The following is a 19,708-nucleotide window of genomic DNA, read 5'->3' as shown; positions in this document are numbered from 1 at the left end:
TCAGATAAAAAACAACAACAGATTAGTATTTTGCTGTTTTACTTCGTGCCTTTACTTTGCTAGGTACCAGTGAAAACCTTAAACTGACGTTTTGTTTTCATTGCAAATTACTGCACAGTGGCCAAAATCCCAAACACAGCCAAAAAATCCATAATACTGCTTACCTTACCTTACCTTGTACCAGATGCTATTAAATTTATAAGCATGTGTCCCATTAGGAATATAATCCATTATTTTGTATATGTGCTTATAATTAAAAACCTCCAATCTTTTCCGGGTTGTGAAGTAAAACACGAACTCGTTAGAAAGCCAATCAAGCGTTTCATTGACAATCATCTGTGTGACTCTGCAAACTAAATACATGCAAATAAATTTCTTACTAAAAATTTAAATCAGAAGGTCTGATTGGTTCAGAAAGCGTTTCTTAAAATCATTAGCGCCAATTCTGTAGACACGTTCCATTCACATTATCTGTTACTGTGAAGTGCACTATGTTGGGTATTCCACCATTTTAAGTAGGGAGCGACGCTTCATCACTACGCAGGAAGCTGCCTGGAACATTTACCCATTGTGTGCGGTGCGGGTTAAGATGGCTGCAGCTGTTAAGATGGTTATTAGAGAGCAGAAAATGACATGACCAGAATTATGTTGGATTATATTGGTCACATGTAACTAATGTTGCTGACTTTTGTTGTCCACAAGTCATTTTTTGCGAGTCTAAGTCATTTGAAATGAGTCCGAGTCGAGTCTGGACCCATCTCTGCTGGATGATCACTGATTCTGGAAGAATGAGATTTATTGGTAAATGTTGGGTTTGCAATAGACATTATTAGCACATATTCATTATCCATTACCAGTCTTCTGTTCCATGCCAGTTATAGCAGTTGGTTAGAGACCTAGGAGCCTATAATACAAACCGGGCCCACGATAAGGATGAAATGAGTAACTGTGGATTTAAACTGTGATTATGATTTGTAGTCTATCACAGTGGGTGGGCTGGATCTGAAGTTGTGGTTTTAGTGGTTTGGGATTAGAGTGTTTTTAGCCTAGTAAAACAAATTTGTGCACATCAGCTACAAGAGCAGTGGGAATGCTGATGAGATTAGCTGTCCTGAAAGGTACATTATAGTGCCAAGTATGTGGACACCCCTCTTAGTTACTGATTTTTTTTTTACTTTGTAGTGACAGATTACAAAATATCCTTTCCCGATTCAGCATGACTTGAGCTTGTTTTGCTGAATTGCATATGAAGGAAGCTTAGTGGGCTACACAGAGCCCTAACTTCAACATCATTGAAAATTTTTTGGATTAACCAAAATGGCATTGTGAGACGGACCTTCTAATCCAACATCAGTGCCTGACCTCACACTTGCTCCTTTGACTCAACGGGCACAATTTGCATAGTCACCCTCCAGAACCTGGAGGCTGTTATAGCTGCAATGCAGGAGCCAAATCAAAATTAACACACAATGTTTGGTCAGGTGGCAATGTACTCCTATACTTAGGGTTGCCAGCCATCCGGCTTTAGGTCGGACAGTCCGATTTTTCAGCTGCCAGTCCTCTGCCCATGCAACACTAGGACGGACACTTAAAAATCCTTCTTTTGGAGTGAACTGGTTACATTTTTTATCAATATTATCTGTCATTGGCTCAGGTACATGTCAGAACAAATGCTTTGTATTTCATTGGTTTAACAGCCTCATTTGACTACTTATAGTGCTACCTATCGTGGGCGACGATTCGTGGCTCGCCCACCACTGGCCAATCACAGAAGGTCCGCCCTCTAAATGCTAGTTTGTGATTGGGTGGTTGAATTTCGCCGCTCGCTCTGTTCTGCATACACCTCTGCTTGAGTCAGTTAGTCAGCTCTCATGCTCAGGAACGCTGTGAAAATGCCAAAAAGAAAAACGAGGTACAGTTCTGAGTGGTCAGTTTGGTCAGTGGTCAATTTGTTATAGAATTCCTGCTTAAATTGGTCAAAAACTCTGTTATATGGGTTATGGTTTCATTTTGTGTGTTGCAGTATCATGTCCCCCTGTTCTTGGTATGACGTCCTCCTTTTGGAGGTGTAATGTCCTCCTTTTTGTGACTATGAATGTGGCCACCCTACCTATACTCCATATAGTGTATATAAATGTAATAACTAATTGTCAGTGTAACTTGTGCCTGTTTCACCACAGCAGTATTGCTTGGTACCAAGAGATTGTACCAACGTGTTTGTCCCTTCTTATCTTCGTATCTCCTGGTACCAGACAAAGGGGATTACGATGGATGACATCAGTAGAACTATTGAACCTAACAGTCCTTAAATGAAGCAGGTCTGTTTTTGATAGCTATGAGGTTGTTATAGATATATTGTGCTGTCAATTTCCAACTGCAGTAAATCAGCTTTGCATAAGCACTGGGTGTAATCTGTTTTCAGTTTTGCTTTTAATAAAACTAGGCAGAAAAGAACTAACTAAAAACAGGAAGGGCATGTGGATTACGGTAGGATGCACACATATTGTGCCACTAATGGTGCTGGTTCTTTTAATTTGCACTTAATGGGCAGTCTCTGCACCTCATTAAGTGTTAATTTACTGCAGCCACTCAGGACTCTATACTGTATACTGGGCTCTTCGTCCAGCTTATGGCTGGATCCTCTCATTACTTGCTTTTATTTGTGAGGGCAATACATTGGGCAGAAGGTCTGATTTAAGTGTGAGTTTAAGGTTCTGATTTATTGTGTTAAAAGTTTACACTTTTATCTCATGGCAGTCCTGTGATTTCCATAGTTCTCAGGACTGGTCTTTTTTGTGACTAAATGGATAACAGATAATACAGCGGTCTCCTGCCAGGGCAAGGAAAAAAATCCTGGTACTTTATGCTGAGAGGTACTGTAGTTTTTCTATATGGTCTTATGTAATGCAGGAACAACCAAAACAAAAAGATCACCATGTACCTAGAGGCCACTGTCCAAACTTGTCTGATGTTTGTTTCTGATCACACAGACTAACAGAACGACTTTTAGAGTTCTGTGGTCAAAAGAAACAAAGATTGAGAATCCTTGTTTTGGATTAAGTGCTTAGATGGGGTAGCGGTTTAATGTGCTAGTATGTGTTAACACACCACAGCACCACAGAGTTTAAATCTCAGCAGAGCCTTGGACCTGGCTGTGCATCCACACAAACACAATAGGCTTTTGACAGGGCCTGTTCCTGCTGCCACTGCGATATGAGGTCTCCAGGACTAATCCAGGCGCATTTCTGAGTGATGGGGGTGGTTAGGGTTTTTACATGGAGCATAGCGTGGCTCTTAGTATGCAATATACTGTAGTTCTGTGTGGGAACTCGAAACTGACAGGTGATGAGAAGTGGCTGCTGATTGGACATGTAATAAAGGGGGCATATGGTGCTCTTCTTAATCAGATTGGGGTTTGTGCATGAGATGGGAAGGGAAGGGAAGGATGAGATGGGATGAGATGGGAAGGGAAGGGGAAGGGAGAGGAAGGAGGGGATGAGATGGAAAGGGAAGGGAAAGAAAGGGAAGGATGGGATGAGATGGGGAAGTGATCGGGATGGGATGGGGAAGGGAAGGGGGAATGGAAGGGAATGATGGGATAGTATAAAATGGGTAGGGATGGGGAAGTGATAGGGAAGGGAAAGGAAGGAAAGGGACAGAAAGGAAAGGTCAGGGAAGGGACGGGTTGGGACAAGGCGGTACGGTACAGGAAGGGACGGGGAAGGAAAGAGAAGGGAAGGGAAAGGAAAGGAAGGGACAGAAAGGAAAGGTCAGGGAAGGGACGGGTTGGGACAAGGCTGTACAGTACAGTACAGGAAGGGACGGGGAGGGAAGGGTAGGGAATGGAAGGGAAGGGATGGAAAGGAAAGGTCAGGGAAGGGACGGGTTGGGACAAGGCGGTACGGGAAGGGAGAGGGCGGGGAAGGAAAGGGAGGAAAGCAAACAACACTGTACCTGAGAGTTGGAATTGGAAATGACCAGATTGAAAAATAAAGGGGGGTGGGGTCCAAAATGGAAGGGATGGGACGAAGAGGGAAGGAAAGGGAAAGGAAAGGACAAAAAGGAAGGAAAAGAGAATGGAAGGGAAGGATGGGATGGGATGGGATGGGATGGGATGGGATGGGAAGGGAAGGGAAGGAAAGGATGGCATGAGATGAGATGAGATGGGAAGGAAATGGGAAAGGGACAGGCAAGGAAAGGGAAAGGAAGGGAAGGGAAAGAATGGAAAGCGAAGGTCAGGGAAGGGACGGGTTGGGACAGTGTGGTACGGTACGGGAAGGGATGGGGAAGGAAAGGAAAGGAAAGCCAATGACGCTGTACTCAATTCCAAGAACAGTGTGGTGCTGTATATCCCACAGTGAAACTGGTGCATTGCAGAAAAATGGAAAAAACAATGATGAAGGAAAATTACATGCATACTGGCTCCTTCACCAGTGCTGGAAAATAGAAATAATTTTGTTTGTTTAACTTCTGTACCGTGGCTGCAGATTGGACACGTGATGAAGGGGGCATGTGGTGCTCTTTTTAATCAGATTGGGAGTTATGCAAGAGGCAGCATGTTCACAATTGGAAATGGAAATGAGAGTTGGAATTGGAAGTGACTAGACTGAAAAATAAAGGGGGGCAGAAATGGGAGGAATGGGACGAAGAGGGAAGGGAAAGGACAGGGGAGGGAAGGAAAGGATAGGATGAGATGGAAAGGGACAGGTAAGGTAGGGAAGGGACTGGACTGGATGAGACGGTACGGAAAGGGACAGGCAAGGGACCACCATCAGTGGTGCTGTTTATCTCACAGTGAAACTAGTGCATTGCAGAAAAATGAAAAAAACAATGATGAAGGAAAATTACATGCATACTGGCTCCTTCACCAGTGCTGGAAAATAGAAATAATACCTGTTTGTTTAACTTCTGTACCGTGGCTGGAGATTGTACACATGATGAATGGGGCATGTGGTGCTCTCCTTAATCAGATTGGGGGTAATGCAAGAGGCAACAAATTCATAGCTGGAATTGGAAATCACAGTTGGAATTGGAAGTGACTAGATTGGGAGTTAACGGGGAGAAATCCCAAAGGGAAGGGACAGGCACGAGAAGGGAAGGACAGGGAAAAAAGGGAAGGATGGGATGGCATGAGATGGAAAGGGAAGAGATGGGGAAGGGAAGGGAAGGAAGCCAACAACACTATACTCAATTCTTAGAACAGTGTGGTACTGTTTATCTCACAGTGAAACTGGTGCATTGCAGAAAAGTGGGAAAAAAAACAATGATGAAGGAAAATTACATGCAAATTCTTGACTATTGGACACAATTAGGTGTTTCAATGATTCAAAATCGGAAATTGGAAATTGGAACCACTAAATAAAGTTAAATAAAATCAAACAAAGAGATCATTACATCCAAGACATACATGGAAGGGACGGGACGGGACGAAATGGAAGGGACGGGACGGGACGTGAAGGAAAGAAAAAGGAAAGGACAGAAAAGAGAATGGAAGGGAAGGATGGAATAGGATGAGATGGAAAGGGAAGGGATGGGGAAGGGACTGTATGGTACGGTAGGGTAGGGTAGGGTAGGGTAGGGTAGGGTAGGGTAGGGTAGGGAAGGGTAGGGAAGGGTAGGGTAGGGACAGTGCGGGAAAGAAAAACAAGGGAAGGATGGGATGGGATGGAATGAGATGGAAAGGGGAGGGATGGGGAAGGGACTGTAGGGTGGGGAAGGGACTGTAGGGTAGGGTAGGGTAGGGTAGGGACAGTACGGGAAAGAAAAACAAGGGAGGGATGGGATGAGATGGAAAGGGGAGGGATGGGGAAAGGAAGCCAACAACACTGTAGTGGTGCTGTTTATCTCACAGTTCAACTGGTGCATTGTAGAAAAGTGGTAAAAACAATCATGAAGTAAAATTAAATGCAAATTTTTGACTATTGGACACAATTAGGTGTTTTAATGATTCAAAACTCCCTAAGAAAATGGAACCTCTAAATCAAGTTACATGAAATAGAACAAAAAGACAACAGTTACAGAGATCATTACATCCAAGACATACTGTACATCTCACAAGTGTCTAAATACTTTTGATTTAGCTGTATTTTGGCTTTTCTGGCTCTTTCACCAGTCCTGGAAAATAGAAATAATACTTGTTTAACTTCTGCAGTGTAAATGGTAGTCATGTTCTAGACTGGGCTAATCTCATTTTTCAAACATTGTGACCTGATTAGTGGCATTCAACAGTGTTTCTATTCAGTCCTGCGTGTCACATCTATTTGGCATCTTTCAACATCTTTCAAGAAATCCAAATGGAAGTCAAGGGTTTTCCTCCATGTACTGTATATGTTCCAGCAGATGAAATCACCTGTTAGTCTGAAAGATCTGTTCCTAAGAAGTCTCAGCACTCGTGTTAGTTCTTTATTTCTTGGCGTTAGGACGTATTAAATCACATTATTTGTCTCGTATCAAACAAATGAGTGAGCTTTGCTAGGCTTGTAATTTCATAATTGCCAGATAAACTTTAGCTTGTTTGTATTAAAGACTTTGTCTCCAAGCAGTCGGTCATACAAGGCTGCTCTCGGTTTAATCTTAATCGCTATTAAAAACCACATGAAGTAAATTTTATGATGTGCTAATTCAAATGTTGTTTAGACTTAGCCTGGGCTAAATGTTATACAGTTTTTTTGCACTGAAGTAAAAGCACAAATAACTCAAGTAGACATACACATTATGGTTAAAAGTATGTGGACACCTATTCTAATGACTAATGGTATAAAATAAATGTACACTGATCAGCCATAACATTAAAACCATTAAAACCATTTTATCAGTTTCACTTACCATATAGGAGCACTTTGTAGTTCTACAATTACTAACTGTAGTCCACCTGTTTCTCTGTATGCTTTGTTAGCCCCCTTTCAAGCTGTTCTTTAATGGTCAGGACCCCCACAGGACCACCACAGAGCAGGTATTATTTGGGTAGCGGATGATTCTCAGCACTGCAGTGACACTGACAATGATGGTGGTGTGTTAGTGTGTGTTGTGCTGGTATGAGTGGATCAGACACAGCAGCGCTGCTGGAGTTTTTAATACCGTGTCCACTCACTGTCCACTCTATTAGACACTCCTACCTGGTTTGTCCACCTTGTAGATGTAAAGTCAGAGACGATCGCTCATCTATTGCTGCTGTTTGAGTTGGTCATCTTTGAGATCTTCATCAGTGGTCACAGGACGCTACCCACGGGGCGCTGTTGGCTGGATATATTTTTGGTTGGTGGACTATTCTCAGTCCAGCAGTGACAGCGCTGCTGTGTCTGATCCACTCATACCAGCACAACACACACTAACACACCACCACCATGTCAGTGTCACTGCAGTGCTGAGAATGATCCACCACCCAAGTAATACCTACTCTGTAGTGGTCCTGAGAGATAAAATGGACAATATGTGTAGAAACAAGGAGGTGGTTTTAATGTTATGGTTGATCGGTGTATATGCAATTTACATTTACAATGTTCTTTTCCTGGTCACAACGTTTCACATGCAAAAGTCCATAGTTGCAAAGAAAACTCCATTGCCCCTTCCTCAGGCACAGCTAGTTGTGCATGTTTGATATCCCGACAGGTCCATAGGAACGAAGATTCAAACTCAGGATCTCAGAGTTCAGTGAGTTGGGATTCACTGAGCAGATTATGGTTTTCTTTGGTGTGCTTTCCCACCAAGAAGCCAAAGTAGAGATTATAATTTCCCATGTATTTCTTTTGGCTAATATTTTTCTCTCTCTTTGACTGTTTTCTCCAGCATGGCCGCTGTGGTATTCCTCAGCTCTTGGTGCAGAGATACTCAGAGGACTTCCAGCAGCCAGTAAAGGACGTGGCGTCCACGCTGGACCAGATCAGAGTTAAACAGCTGCGCAAGGAGCATCGCATGGCTGTGAGTCACCGATTCCACAAAACTGTGAATTTTCCTTTCGGATTCTGAATCAAGACAATGTTATATGCGGTTTGAGATACACATTTATAGTCTGATTACAGATCATTTAAAGCAATGCTCATGAAAACGTCTATGAATAGTCTATGAATAAACAGCTTGGGAAAACAACCATTCAACCACTTAATGTCTAAATACTGTATTAATGCTTTAATGGTTTAATAAAAATCGTAGCATAAAATATGGTTGGAAAACTTTCACACAGTAAGTAGGAATTACAGTGAAGGTGAAGGAGCTTACTGAAGTTCTCAGGAACATTATTATTAAACACCATCGAAAAGCAACAAAGCCAAAACAAACACCTTAAACATCTGTACAATTATTTCAATGGTATGCACTTGCAGAATTCATGAAACCACAACTCAGTCCTGGATGGACTGAATTTGCACTTGATAAAAGAGCTCAGTGAATTCCAGCGTAGTACTGTGACAGGATGCCACCTGTGCAACAAGTCCAGTCGTGAAATTTCCTCGCTACTAAATATTCCACGGTCGACTGTCAGTGCTATTATAACAAAGTGGAAGTGATTGCTAACGACAGCAACTCAGCCACCAAGTGGTAGGCCACATAAAATGACAGAGCGGGGTCAGCGGATGCTGAGGTGCATAGTGCGCAGAGGTCGCCGACTTTCTGCAGAGTCAATCGCTACAGACCTCCAAACTTCATGTGGCCTTCAGATTAGCTCCAGAACAGTGCGTAGAGAGCTTCATGGAATGGGTTTCCATGGCCGAGCAGCTGCATCCAAGCCTTACATCACAGAGCGCAATGCAAAGCGTCGGATGCAGTGGTGTAAAACATGCCACCACTGAACTCTAGAGCAGTGGAGACGTGTTCTATGGAGTGACGAATCACACCTGGGTTTGGCGGTTGCCAGGAGAACGCTACTTGTCTGACTACATTGTGCCAAGTGTAAACACACTCCTAAACCTTGTGGAAGACCTTCCTAGAAGAGTTGAAGCTGTTATAGCTGCAAAGGGTGGTGACATGATATTAAACCCTATAGATTAAGAATGGGACGTCACTCAAGTTCATATGCGTGTGAAGGCAGACGAGCGAATACTTTTGGCAATAATGGTGTGAAATGCCTGAGCTTTAAAACAATCTTGTTTCTTTCACAGATACCTGCAGGCGGATTGACAGAAATGTGTCGGAAGCCGATGTCCCCGGTGCACTTGAGCTCAGTTACAGATTGGCTGGTGTCCATCGGGATGCCCATGTATTCCGACCTCCTATCCGCTGCGGGTTATGACTCACTGGGCCACATATCAGGCCTCACAGAGGACGGAGTTCGCAAGGCAGGGTTACGGGAAGACCGGCACATACGTCGCCTGCTGAGCGAAGCCCGGCTCATCGCGGCCCACGGTGCATCCCAGTCTTAACGGGAATCGGAGCCGGTAAAACGTACACGTGAACACTTTATGAGCAGCCGCAGCTGCTGAGCATATTTACCACGGGCTAGATCTGATCTGACTTTGAGAACGATCAGGTCAGGGCAAGTCTGAGTGGCAAGCTAAGTGCTGGAGGACAAAAAAATTTAATTTCAAAAGAAGTACTATCATCATTTATGATCATCTTCCAAACGTTTGTTTGTTCTTTTGTTTGATTAGGTGATGTTTACAGAACAGCTTATATCAATCGCTTTCATTAATGATGGTCTTTCTATTATCGGAAAGTGACGATACCCTTAATCGTAACCTGGAAGGATAGTGTTTTTTAAAGAGAGCACACTTTTTAGAGATTTTGTAAAGATTTAAAGAAAGACTGTTAATTGAGCTCTTTTACTTGATGAACGGTTGTTTGTTGGAATGAAAACATGCTTCCTAGAGCATCACTGAGTCGAGTAGCCCAGCCAAAGCGATTTCAATTCTTTCAGGTTCATAGGTTTCTTTCTCGGCTCATAGACGCGAACGTTGAAGGATGCGTTTGGTCCTTGGACGGTCCACTCGTCAAGTATGTTCAAGCACAATGTCGCCACAGCATAGTTCAACATGGAATAATGCTTATTTTATTTTCATTGAGTGTAGATTATATTTGTATAGTCTGTATCGAAGCCATTACGTCACCTTCAGCTGGTAAAAGATGACTATTGTATATTCAGATTGCATTTAATCTTTCCGTACATAATATCTAACATTACGCTATATACTTCGGAAAATCATTTATTACTAAATGAGTTAAATATTCTATGTTAAACTTATTTTATGTTGCCTTGAAACACAACAAAACAGCCTACATATACAACCCCAAATCAGAAAATCAGAGTTTCTTACATTTACTTTGACTTTTATTTGATTGCAGACAGGATGATCCTGAGATATTTCATGTTTTATCTGCTCAGCTTCATTTCATTTATTAATAAACATCCATTGCTGCATTTTAAACCTGCAACACATTCCTAAAACATTGGGCCAGTAAAGCATTTACCACATTGTAAGCATTTGGCACCGAGGAGACCAAGTGATTTAGTGTTTCAGCTTTTATTTTGTCCCATTCTTCCTGCAAACACGTCTGTGCAACACTCATTCTCTATTGGGGACAGGTCAGAACTGCAGGCAGGCCAGTCCAGTACCTGTACCCTCTTCTTCCGCAGCCATGCCTTTGTAATGTGTGCAGCATGTGGTTTTGCATCGTCTTGTTGAAAAATGTATGGACGTCCCTCTTAAGATCTTAATGTACTTTTCTGCATTAATGCTGCCATCACAGAAGTGTAAATGACCTTTGCCAAGGGCACTGGCACAGCCACATACCATGACAGACCCTGGCCACAGTCTGGATGGTCCTTTTTGTCTTTGGTCCGGCGCACACGGCATCCATTTTTTTTCCAAAAAAGACCTGTAATATGCTGATTCATCTGACCACAATACACATTTCCACTGTCGAAGTCGATGCCACTTCTGGACATGGTTAACATAAGGCTTCTATTTTGTACAGTAAAGTTTTAAGTGGCATTTGTGCATGTAACTCTGTATTGTAGTGCTTGACAAAGGTTTGCTGAAGTAATCCCTCACCCATGTGGTTATATCAGCTATTGTTGAGTGGCGGTTCTTGATGCAGTGTTGTCTATGGGATAGAAGATCACGGGTGTTCAGCTTAAGCTTGCACCCTTGGCCTTTACGCACTGAAATTCCTCCTGATTCCTTGAATGATTTAATGATATTATGCACTGTAGAGGGAGAAATATACAAATCCCTTCCAATATTTCTTTGAGGTTCATTGTTTTTACACATTTCAATCATTTTCTCACACATTTGTTGATAAACTGGAGATCCTCTGATCATCTTTGCTCATCAAGGACTCCTTTCCTGGATGCTGCTTTTGTACCAAACCATGATTACAATCACCTGTTGACATCACCTGTTTGGAATCACATCATAATTTAGTTTTTTCACCTCATTACTAGTCCTAAATTGCCCCCGTTTCAACTTTTTTTGGAATGTGTTGCAGGCTTGAAATGCAGGAATGGATGTTTATTAATAAATGAAATGAAGTTGAGCAGATAAAACATGAAATATTTTGGGTTCAAAAAGTTTTTTAGTCACGCTTGTATAAAATCAATCAACACACTTTCAGTAGAACAAGGGAGCGCCATGATAATGTCTATGGTTTTGGAACAAGATGTCCAACAAGCTTATGGTCGGGTGTCCACATGCTCTTGGCAATTTAATGGCCAATTTAATTTGGGCCAGCACCCTACACTGGGTCATCCTAAATCGAGATGGAATGGCTGAATATTAAAGGGTTTTATCCCAAAATGCTATAATTTAATCTGCTCAAGAAGTTTATTCTTTTTTTATTTTTTTTTATTTTGCAATTTGGATATACTCTATTTTCTGTGCACTCCAATGCCAACTGTAAAAGATTCCTACAGGGAACTTTTGTACATAAGGAGGACCACGCTTTTCTCTCTGTACTCCTCCACTGCTTTTGCCACTGCTTAACTGGACAGTAGTAGTTGGTAGACACCCAGAAAGGTTGGTGGCAACACTGAAAAGAGAAATTATTTTTATTTTCACCTCACAGCAAGAAGGTCCTGGGTTCGATCCCCAGGCGGGGCGGTCCGGGTCCTTTCTGTGCGGAGTGTTTGTGTCTATGTGGGTTTCCTCCGGGAACTCCGGTTTCCTCCCACAGTCCAAAAACATGCAGTCAGGTTAATTGGAGACACTAAATTGCCCTATAGGTGAATGCGTGTGTGTGTCTGCCCTGCGATGGACTGGCGGCCCCGTCCAGGGTGTTACTGTGTGCCTTGCGCCCATTGAAAAGCTGGGATAGGCTCCAGCGCCCAAACCCCATTCCCCCGTGACCCTAATTGGATGATCGGTGAGTGAGTGAGACAGTGAGTGAGTAAGTAAGTGAGTGCTGAATGATACAGCTGTTTTTTAGCTGCTACAAAATGTCAATAGGAATCTGTCTCCACCTATACCAGCACCTATACCCAGCTTTATGTAAGAATCTGCCACTGGTTGATCCAAGGAAGAGCCCGATGGCTTCACACATGTCGAAGAGAGCATGTGCCAGTTTAGGGTCTACCTTGGCCAGCATGGATGCCCTGCATGAGACAGAGGTTGACAATAATGCATTTAAACAAGTATAAATTATATAGATAGTTTATCTAGTTTCCTTTTACACCTTGCTATGACTTTAACAATGGATGTCTCTGTCCTGGTTTAGACAGGAATTTGCAGTGTTGGATGGTGCAGATTTCACCAGCTTTACCTAATGCGTAATGCATAACTCCTATAAACAAACTGCAATGAAATACAAGTATCGATCATGTAACTGTGAGTTTTCATGGCTTTATATTGACATTGTGGCACATTTTATCACAGACAAAATGCTAATACCAAGGTTTTATTTCTACATTATAGGATCAAAAGTATGTGGACACCCCTGTAAACAGTTATATACTGTATAATACATATACTAACAATATGCTTCCAGCTTTGTGGCAAAAGTTTGTGGTTGCTTTTAGACACATAGTTTTCTAAAACGGATCTTAGCACTATGTAGTTGTGCCACATTTATACCGAATGTCATGAATTGAGGCAAAAATGACCTTAATCAAAATGTATGCCTTTTGATATACAATACAATCAAAGGATAGGGGTGTTTTGATTAAAATGTATATGCATATACATTGAACAAACTGTTACTGTAAAAATGCACTTTATACTGTAGTCAAATCTAACAATTATTCAATTTAAAGTCCATTAATGGATGGTTATATTCAGGTTGTAGTTATATAGAAAGGATTAATGTAACCAATACTGGTCACTACTAAAATTTTGCCAACACTACCCCATTTGTGTCAGCATACACTGATCAACCATAACATTAAAACCACCTCCTTGTTTCTACACTCACCACTTACCATATAGGAGCACTTTGTAGTTCTACAATTACCGACTGTAGTCCATATATTTCTTTACATACTTTTTTAGCCTAACTTCAATTCATCCCAGTTCTTCAATTGTCAGGACCCCCACAGGACCACGACAGAGCAGGTATTATTTGGGTGGTGGATCATTCTCAGCACTGCAGTGACACTGACATGGTGGTTGTGTGTTAGTGTGTGTTGTGCTGGTATGAGTTTTTAAATACCATGTCCACTCACTGTCCACTCTATTAGACACTCCTACCTAGTTGGTCCACCTTGTAGATGTAAAGTCAGAGACGATCGCTCATCTATTGCTGCTGTTTGAATTGGTCATCTTCTAGATGTTCATCAGACGATGCCCACGGGGCACTGTTGGCTGAATATTTTTGACTGATGGACTATTCTCAGTCCAGCAGTGACAGTGAGGTGTTTAAAAACTCCAGCAGCATTGCTGTGTCTGATCCACTCATACCAGCACAACACACACTAACACACCACCACCATGTCAGTGTCACTGCAGTGCTGAGAATGATCCACCACCCTGGTGGTCCTGGGAGAGTCCTGACCATTGAAGAACAGCATGAAAGGGGGCTAACAAAGCATGCAGAGAAACAGACAGACTACAATAAGTAATTGTAGAACTACAAAGTGCTTCTATATGGTAAGTGGAACTGATAAAATGGACAGTGAGTGTAGAAAGAAGGAGGTGGTTTTGAAGTTATGGCTGATCAGTGTATATTAATTTGAGAATTACCTATACCAACCAGATTGTTTGGATTAATTGAAGTTTCTAATTACACATTTTGAATATGTTATCAATATTTAAATAACTTATGTTTTATTATTTTTTCATATCAAATTGAATTAATAGCTGTACTATAAAAAGATAGCAATACTATTTTGCATTTTGCTTCAGCCAGTGTTCAATATGTACTGTAAAATAACTGTGTAAAAATGCCCCCCCCCCCTCATGTCAACTAGCTAATGATTGTCCATAAAGATCTTGCTTGTGTATTAAAAATATAATGTCTAAAATTATTTGTCACTCTGAAGTGTAATAAACAGAATCCTTTGAATGGGGTGCCTGTGTTTGGCTTTGTATGCTCACCTATGACCAAAGGTATGTACTCACTTTTCATATTCATTGCATTCAGATGTTGGGAGCCACACATTGCTAACAGGGGTAAATAAAATAATCACATAAAAGCATTTTGTAGTACTACAATTACTGACTGTAGTCCATCTGTTTCTCTACATACTTTTTTTTTAGCCTGCTTTCACCCTGTCTTCAATGGTCAGGACCCCCACAGGACCATTACAGAGTAGGTATTATTTAGGTGGTGGGTCATTCTCAGCACTGCAGTGACACTGACATGATGGTTGTGTGTTAGTGTGTGTTATGCTGTTATGAGTGAATTGGACACAGCCTTAAGTAACAGAGCATCTTTCAAAAATGCTGGATAAATTTAAGACTTGATTACAAGCACCTCGACCTCTTTCTATGGATTAACAACCCTTTCACTGAGAACATTGAAATCACAACTCTTAGGTGAGCTTATAATCATATTAGACATACACCGATCAGCCATAACATTAAAACCACCATGTGTTTCTCTACATACTTTTTAGCCTGTTTTCATCCTGTTCTTCAATGGTCAGAACCCCCACAGGACCACTACAGAGCAGGTATTATTTGGGTGGTGGATCATTCTCAGCACTGCAGTAACACTGGCATGGTGGTGGTGCGTTAGTGTGTGTTGTGCTGGTATGAGTGAATTGGACACAGCAAAGCTGATGGAGTTTTAAACACCTCACTGTCACTGCTGGACTGAGAATAGTCCACCAACCAAAAACATCCAGCCAACAGTGCCCCATGGGCAGCATCCTGTGACCACTGATGAAGGTCTAGAAGATGACCAACTCAAACAGCAGCAATAGATGAGCGATCGTCTCTCACTTTACATCTACAAGGTGGACCAACTAAGTAGGAGTGTCTAATAGAGTGGACAGTGAGTGGACACGGTATTTAAAAACTCCAGCAGCGCTGCTGTGTCTGATCCACTCATACCAGCACAACACACACTAACACACCACCACCATGTCAGTGTCACTGCAGTGCTGAGAGGGTCCAGACCATGGAAGAACAGTGTGAAAGCACATTAAAAAGGTATGTAAATAAATGGATGGTCTACAGTCAGTAATTGTAGAACTACAAAGTGCTTCTATATGGTAAGTGGAGCTGATAAAATGGACAGTGAGTGTAGAAACAAGGAGGTGGTTTTAATGTTATGGCTGATCGGTGTATATCAGCAGCAGTAAGTTCATTAGGCTCACCACTTTGTACCAAACGTTATGTAAGAGTTGTCATTCAATTAAAAAAAGAACCATATACCATACATAATATTGTAAAAACATTCCGGGAAACACAAGGTAAACCTGCCCCTGTCCCAATTTTCTGTATGTTGCAGGCATCAGATTCTAAATCTGTTTCTATGTACAGAATACAGTGATCAGTAATATGTTGGAAATCTTACTGTGGAAATCTTTTATTTGCACTTTTGTCTGTTAAACAAAGATTCAACACAATTTACAAATCACATATTCTTCTTGAAATAACAGGCTAAGGGGGTAGTTGTGGGTGAGGGGTTACTTAGCTGTTGGGGTAATTACAATTGAAGGGGGTATTTAGCTTTGGGGGTATTTGATTGAAGGGGGTATTTAGCTTTTGACCACTGATGAAGATCTGGAAGATGACCAACTCAAACAGCAGCAACAGATGAGCGATCGTCTCTGACTTTACATCTACAAGGTGGACCAACTAGGTAGGAGTGTCTAATAGAGTGGACAGTGAGTGGACACGGTATTTAAAAACTCCAGCAGCGCTGCTGTGTCTGATCCACTCATACCAGCACAACACACACTAACACACCACCACCATGTCAGTGTCACTGCAGTGCTGAGAATGATCCACCACCCAAATAATACCTGCTCTGTGGTGGTCCTGTGGGGGTCCTGACCATTGAAGAACAGGGTGAAAGCAGGTTAAAGAGGTATGTAGAAAACAGATGGACTACAGTCAGTCATTGTCTTTCGAGAAGCATGGTGGTCCTTACACACAATAAAAGCTTTGTTTTGGTTTTGACCTGTGACTGTGTAGAACCTTTTGATGATGGAGCTGCCCATGACACCCCAGTCCACCTGTTTACTGACACATCCTATGGATAATGAAGTGACAAGTAGATACACCCTCATAAACATCTTCTCTATAACCTGCCAGACTTGAGACTCACAAACTTGTGAGGGACTTTTTTACTAAGCTACTGAGACAAATACAACCCCAAATCAGAAAACGTTGGGACAGTATGGAAAATGCAGATAAAATAAAAACACAGAGTTCCTTACATTTACTTTGACTTTTATTTGATTGCAGACAGGATGAACCTGAGATATTTCATGTTTTATCTGCTCAACTTCATTTCATTTGTTAATAAACATCCATTCCTGCATTTCAGGACTGCAACACATTCCAAAACAAGTTGAAAGGAGCAATTTAGGGCTAGTAATGAGGTGAAAAAACTAAACGGCACTAGACGGCACTGCATCAAAAACCGCCACTCAACAATAGCTGATATACTCACATGCCACTTACAACTTTACTGTGCAAAAAAGAAGTCTTATGTTAACCTTGTCCAAAAGCGGTGTCGACTTCTTTGGGCTTGGAGGCATCTAGGATGGACCATCACACAGTGGAAATGTGTATTGTGGTCAGGTGAATCAGCATTCCAGGTCTTTTTTGGAAAAAAATAGACACGGTGTGCTCCGGTCTTATGGTATGGGGCTGTGTCAGTGCCCTTGGTAAAGGTCATTTACACTTCTGTGATGGCAGCATTAATGCAGAAAAGTACATTGAGATCTTAGGGCAGAGATCCAGGGACGTCCATACATTTTTCAACAAGACGATGCAAAACCACATGCTGCACACATTACAAAGGCATGGCTGAGGAAGAAGAGGGTACGGGTACTGGACTGGCCTGTCTGCAGTTCTGGCCTGTCCCCAGTAGAGAACGTGTGGAGAATTTTGAAAGGAAAAATGCGACATCGACGACGACGACGATTCCATACTGTTGCACATCTTAAGACGTGTTTGCAGGAAGATTTTTCAGTATCACAAAAAGATTTTCATGTGTCTGCTTTCTAAACCAGGATTCAGAACACAAACCTTGCTGCACATTTGCAGATGAGATGAAACCACAGATAAAGGCTTGCAAACAGCTAAGCTCAGCACAAGATCTTCTAGACTTCTAGACCATGATATAAATGATGCAGTCAAAGCTCACACTGCACATGTTTCATTTAGATGTAATTTATTAAACAAGACTGGATGAACAAGACTGTGTGGGTTTTAATGTGGCTCCTACATAACTGTGTGGGTGTTCTATTCACTCACTACAGGCTCTGTAAAAGCACCAACTGAAGAAAAACAAGACCTATGGCAAAATGTGTTTTACAAAGGCAAACAATACAGTGCTTTTACAGACATCCCAAGTCTCCCGCAAGTTCCGGGAGTCTCCTGCATATACATAGCGGCTCCCTGATGCCCGCAAGTCAGATAAAATCTCTTGGAATCTAGAACGAGCGGCCAAGAGCGCACACACACAAACGCGCACGCAGGCGACACAGACTTTATTCCCGATCGCATATTAAATCCGTTATCTGATATACAATCTAGCGCACTATGTAGGGAACATAAATCAATTGTCAATTGTCGGGGGGCTTGGGGGGTCGGAGTCGAGGTCCGGGTTCGGGGGTACCTCCCTGAAATGAGATTTTGCAACTTGGGATGTCTGCTTTAAAAAAAATCTGTTTAATTTAAAGCCATTACACAAATGTATTTATTAGTATTCTAACATCATGTTTTACACACTTTGGTTACATTCATGACAGGACAGGTAGTTACTGGTTACACAAGATTTATCAGTTCAGGTGTTTAATGTCAAACACGGTCATGGACAATTTTGTATCTCCAATTCACCATACTTGCATGTCTTTGGACTGGAGACTAGAGAACAACATGCAAACTCCATACACTAAGGACTTCTTGCTGTGAGGCGACAGTGCTACCCAATGAGCCACCATGCCACCACATTACACAAATCTGTGGGTAGCACTGTCGCCTCACAGCAAAAAGGTCCTGGGTTTGATTCCCAGGTGGTTCGATCTGGGTCCTTTCACTGTGGAGTTTGCATGTTTTCTCTACACCGATCAGGCACAACATTATGACCACCTTCCTAATATTGTGTTGGTCCCCCTTTTGCTGCCAAAACAGCCTTGACCAGTCGAGACATAGAGTCTGACACCTTTCTATCTGAACCAGCATTAACTTCTTCAGCAATTTGAGCTACAGTAGCTCGTCTGTTGGATCGGACCCCACGGGCCAGCCTTCTCTCCCCACGTGCATCAATGAGCCTTGGCTGCCCATGACCCTGTCGCCGGTTTACAACTGTTCCTTGCTTGAACCACTTTTGATGAATACTGACCACTGCAGACCGGGAACAACCCACAAGAGCTGCAGTTTTGGAGATGCTCTGACCCAGTGGTCTAGACATCACAGTTTGGCCCTTGTCAAACTCGCTCAAATCCTTACGCTTGCCCATTTTTCCTGCTTCTAACACATCAACTTTGAGGATAAAGTGTTCATTTGCTGTTTAATATATCCCACCCACTAACAGGTGCAGTGATGAAGAGATAATCAGTGTTATTCACTTCACCTATCAGTGGTCATAATGTTATACCTAGTCGGTGTATGTCCTCACACAGACCAAAGACATGCAATCAGGTTAATTGGAGATACAAAATTGCCCTGTGATGGACTGATGACCAGTCCAGGGAGGTTTCCCACCTTTTGCCCAGTGAATTGCACCCACAATGACCCTGACCAGGTGGTAATACAGACAGTGAATGAATAATGAATAAAAAGCTACTTCATAATCTAGTTTTATTATCTATAACATTTGGAATGAAAAACAATTTCTGTTATCAACAGTAGTAACATGTATTATGTTTGACACACACAATTTCAAACATTTAGAAGGATTTTTTTTTTTTTAACAGATCATCATCATCGGCATGTATTGTCTGAAGGGACAGCGCCCACGAAATGCAACCAGACATTCATCCACAGCCACGTGGGGACCTGGATTGTAAAGAAAGGGTAATTGCTGAACCCACTTGTCCCATACATCCCATATTGCTGCAAGTTTGTCACGCTCTCGTCTGCCCTGCCTTGTTTCTCTGTCATCAAAGCGTATGACACAGGAGAAAACATGGAATGTGTTTAGAGACATGGTGGCTGGAAATATT

The 19,708-nt window shown here is 42.1% G+C and overlaps 1 protein-coding gene across 1 annotated transcript in view; it reads left to right on the top strand.

Annotated features, from left to right (window-relative positions):
• Positions 1-9,500, top strand: part of sash1a (SAM and SH3 domain containing 1a) — a 515,589-nt gene extending 506,089 nt beyond the window's left edge. Inside the window, exons 19-20 of the mRNA XM_063001943.1 lie at positions 7,786-7,917; positions 9,093-9,500. Coding sequence (XP_062858013.1) covers positions 7,786-7,917; positions 9,093-9,353 — 393 coding nt within the window. The 3' untranslated portion in view covers positions 9,354-9,500. The remainder of the gene's footprint in view (positions 1-7,785; positions 7,918-9,092) is intronic.
• The last annotated feature ends 10,208 nt before the right edge of the window (positions 9,501-19,708 follow it).

This window comes from Trichomycterus rosablanca, chromosome 9 (assembly GCF_030014385.1).
Source record: "Trichomycterus rosablanca isolate fTriRos1 chromosome 9, fTriRos1.hap1, whole genome shotgun sequence".
Lineage (NCBI taxonomy): Eukaryota > Metazoa > Chordata > Actinopteri > Siluriformes > Trichomycteridae > Trichomycterus > Trichomycterus rosablanca.
The sequence above is the reverse complement of the archived record's forward strand: the minus strand, read 5'-3'. Positions and strand labels throughout refer to the sequence as shown.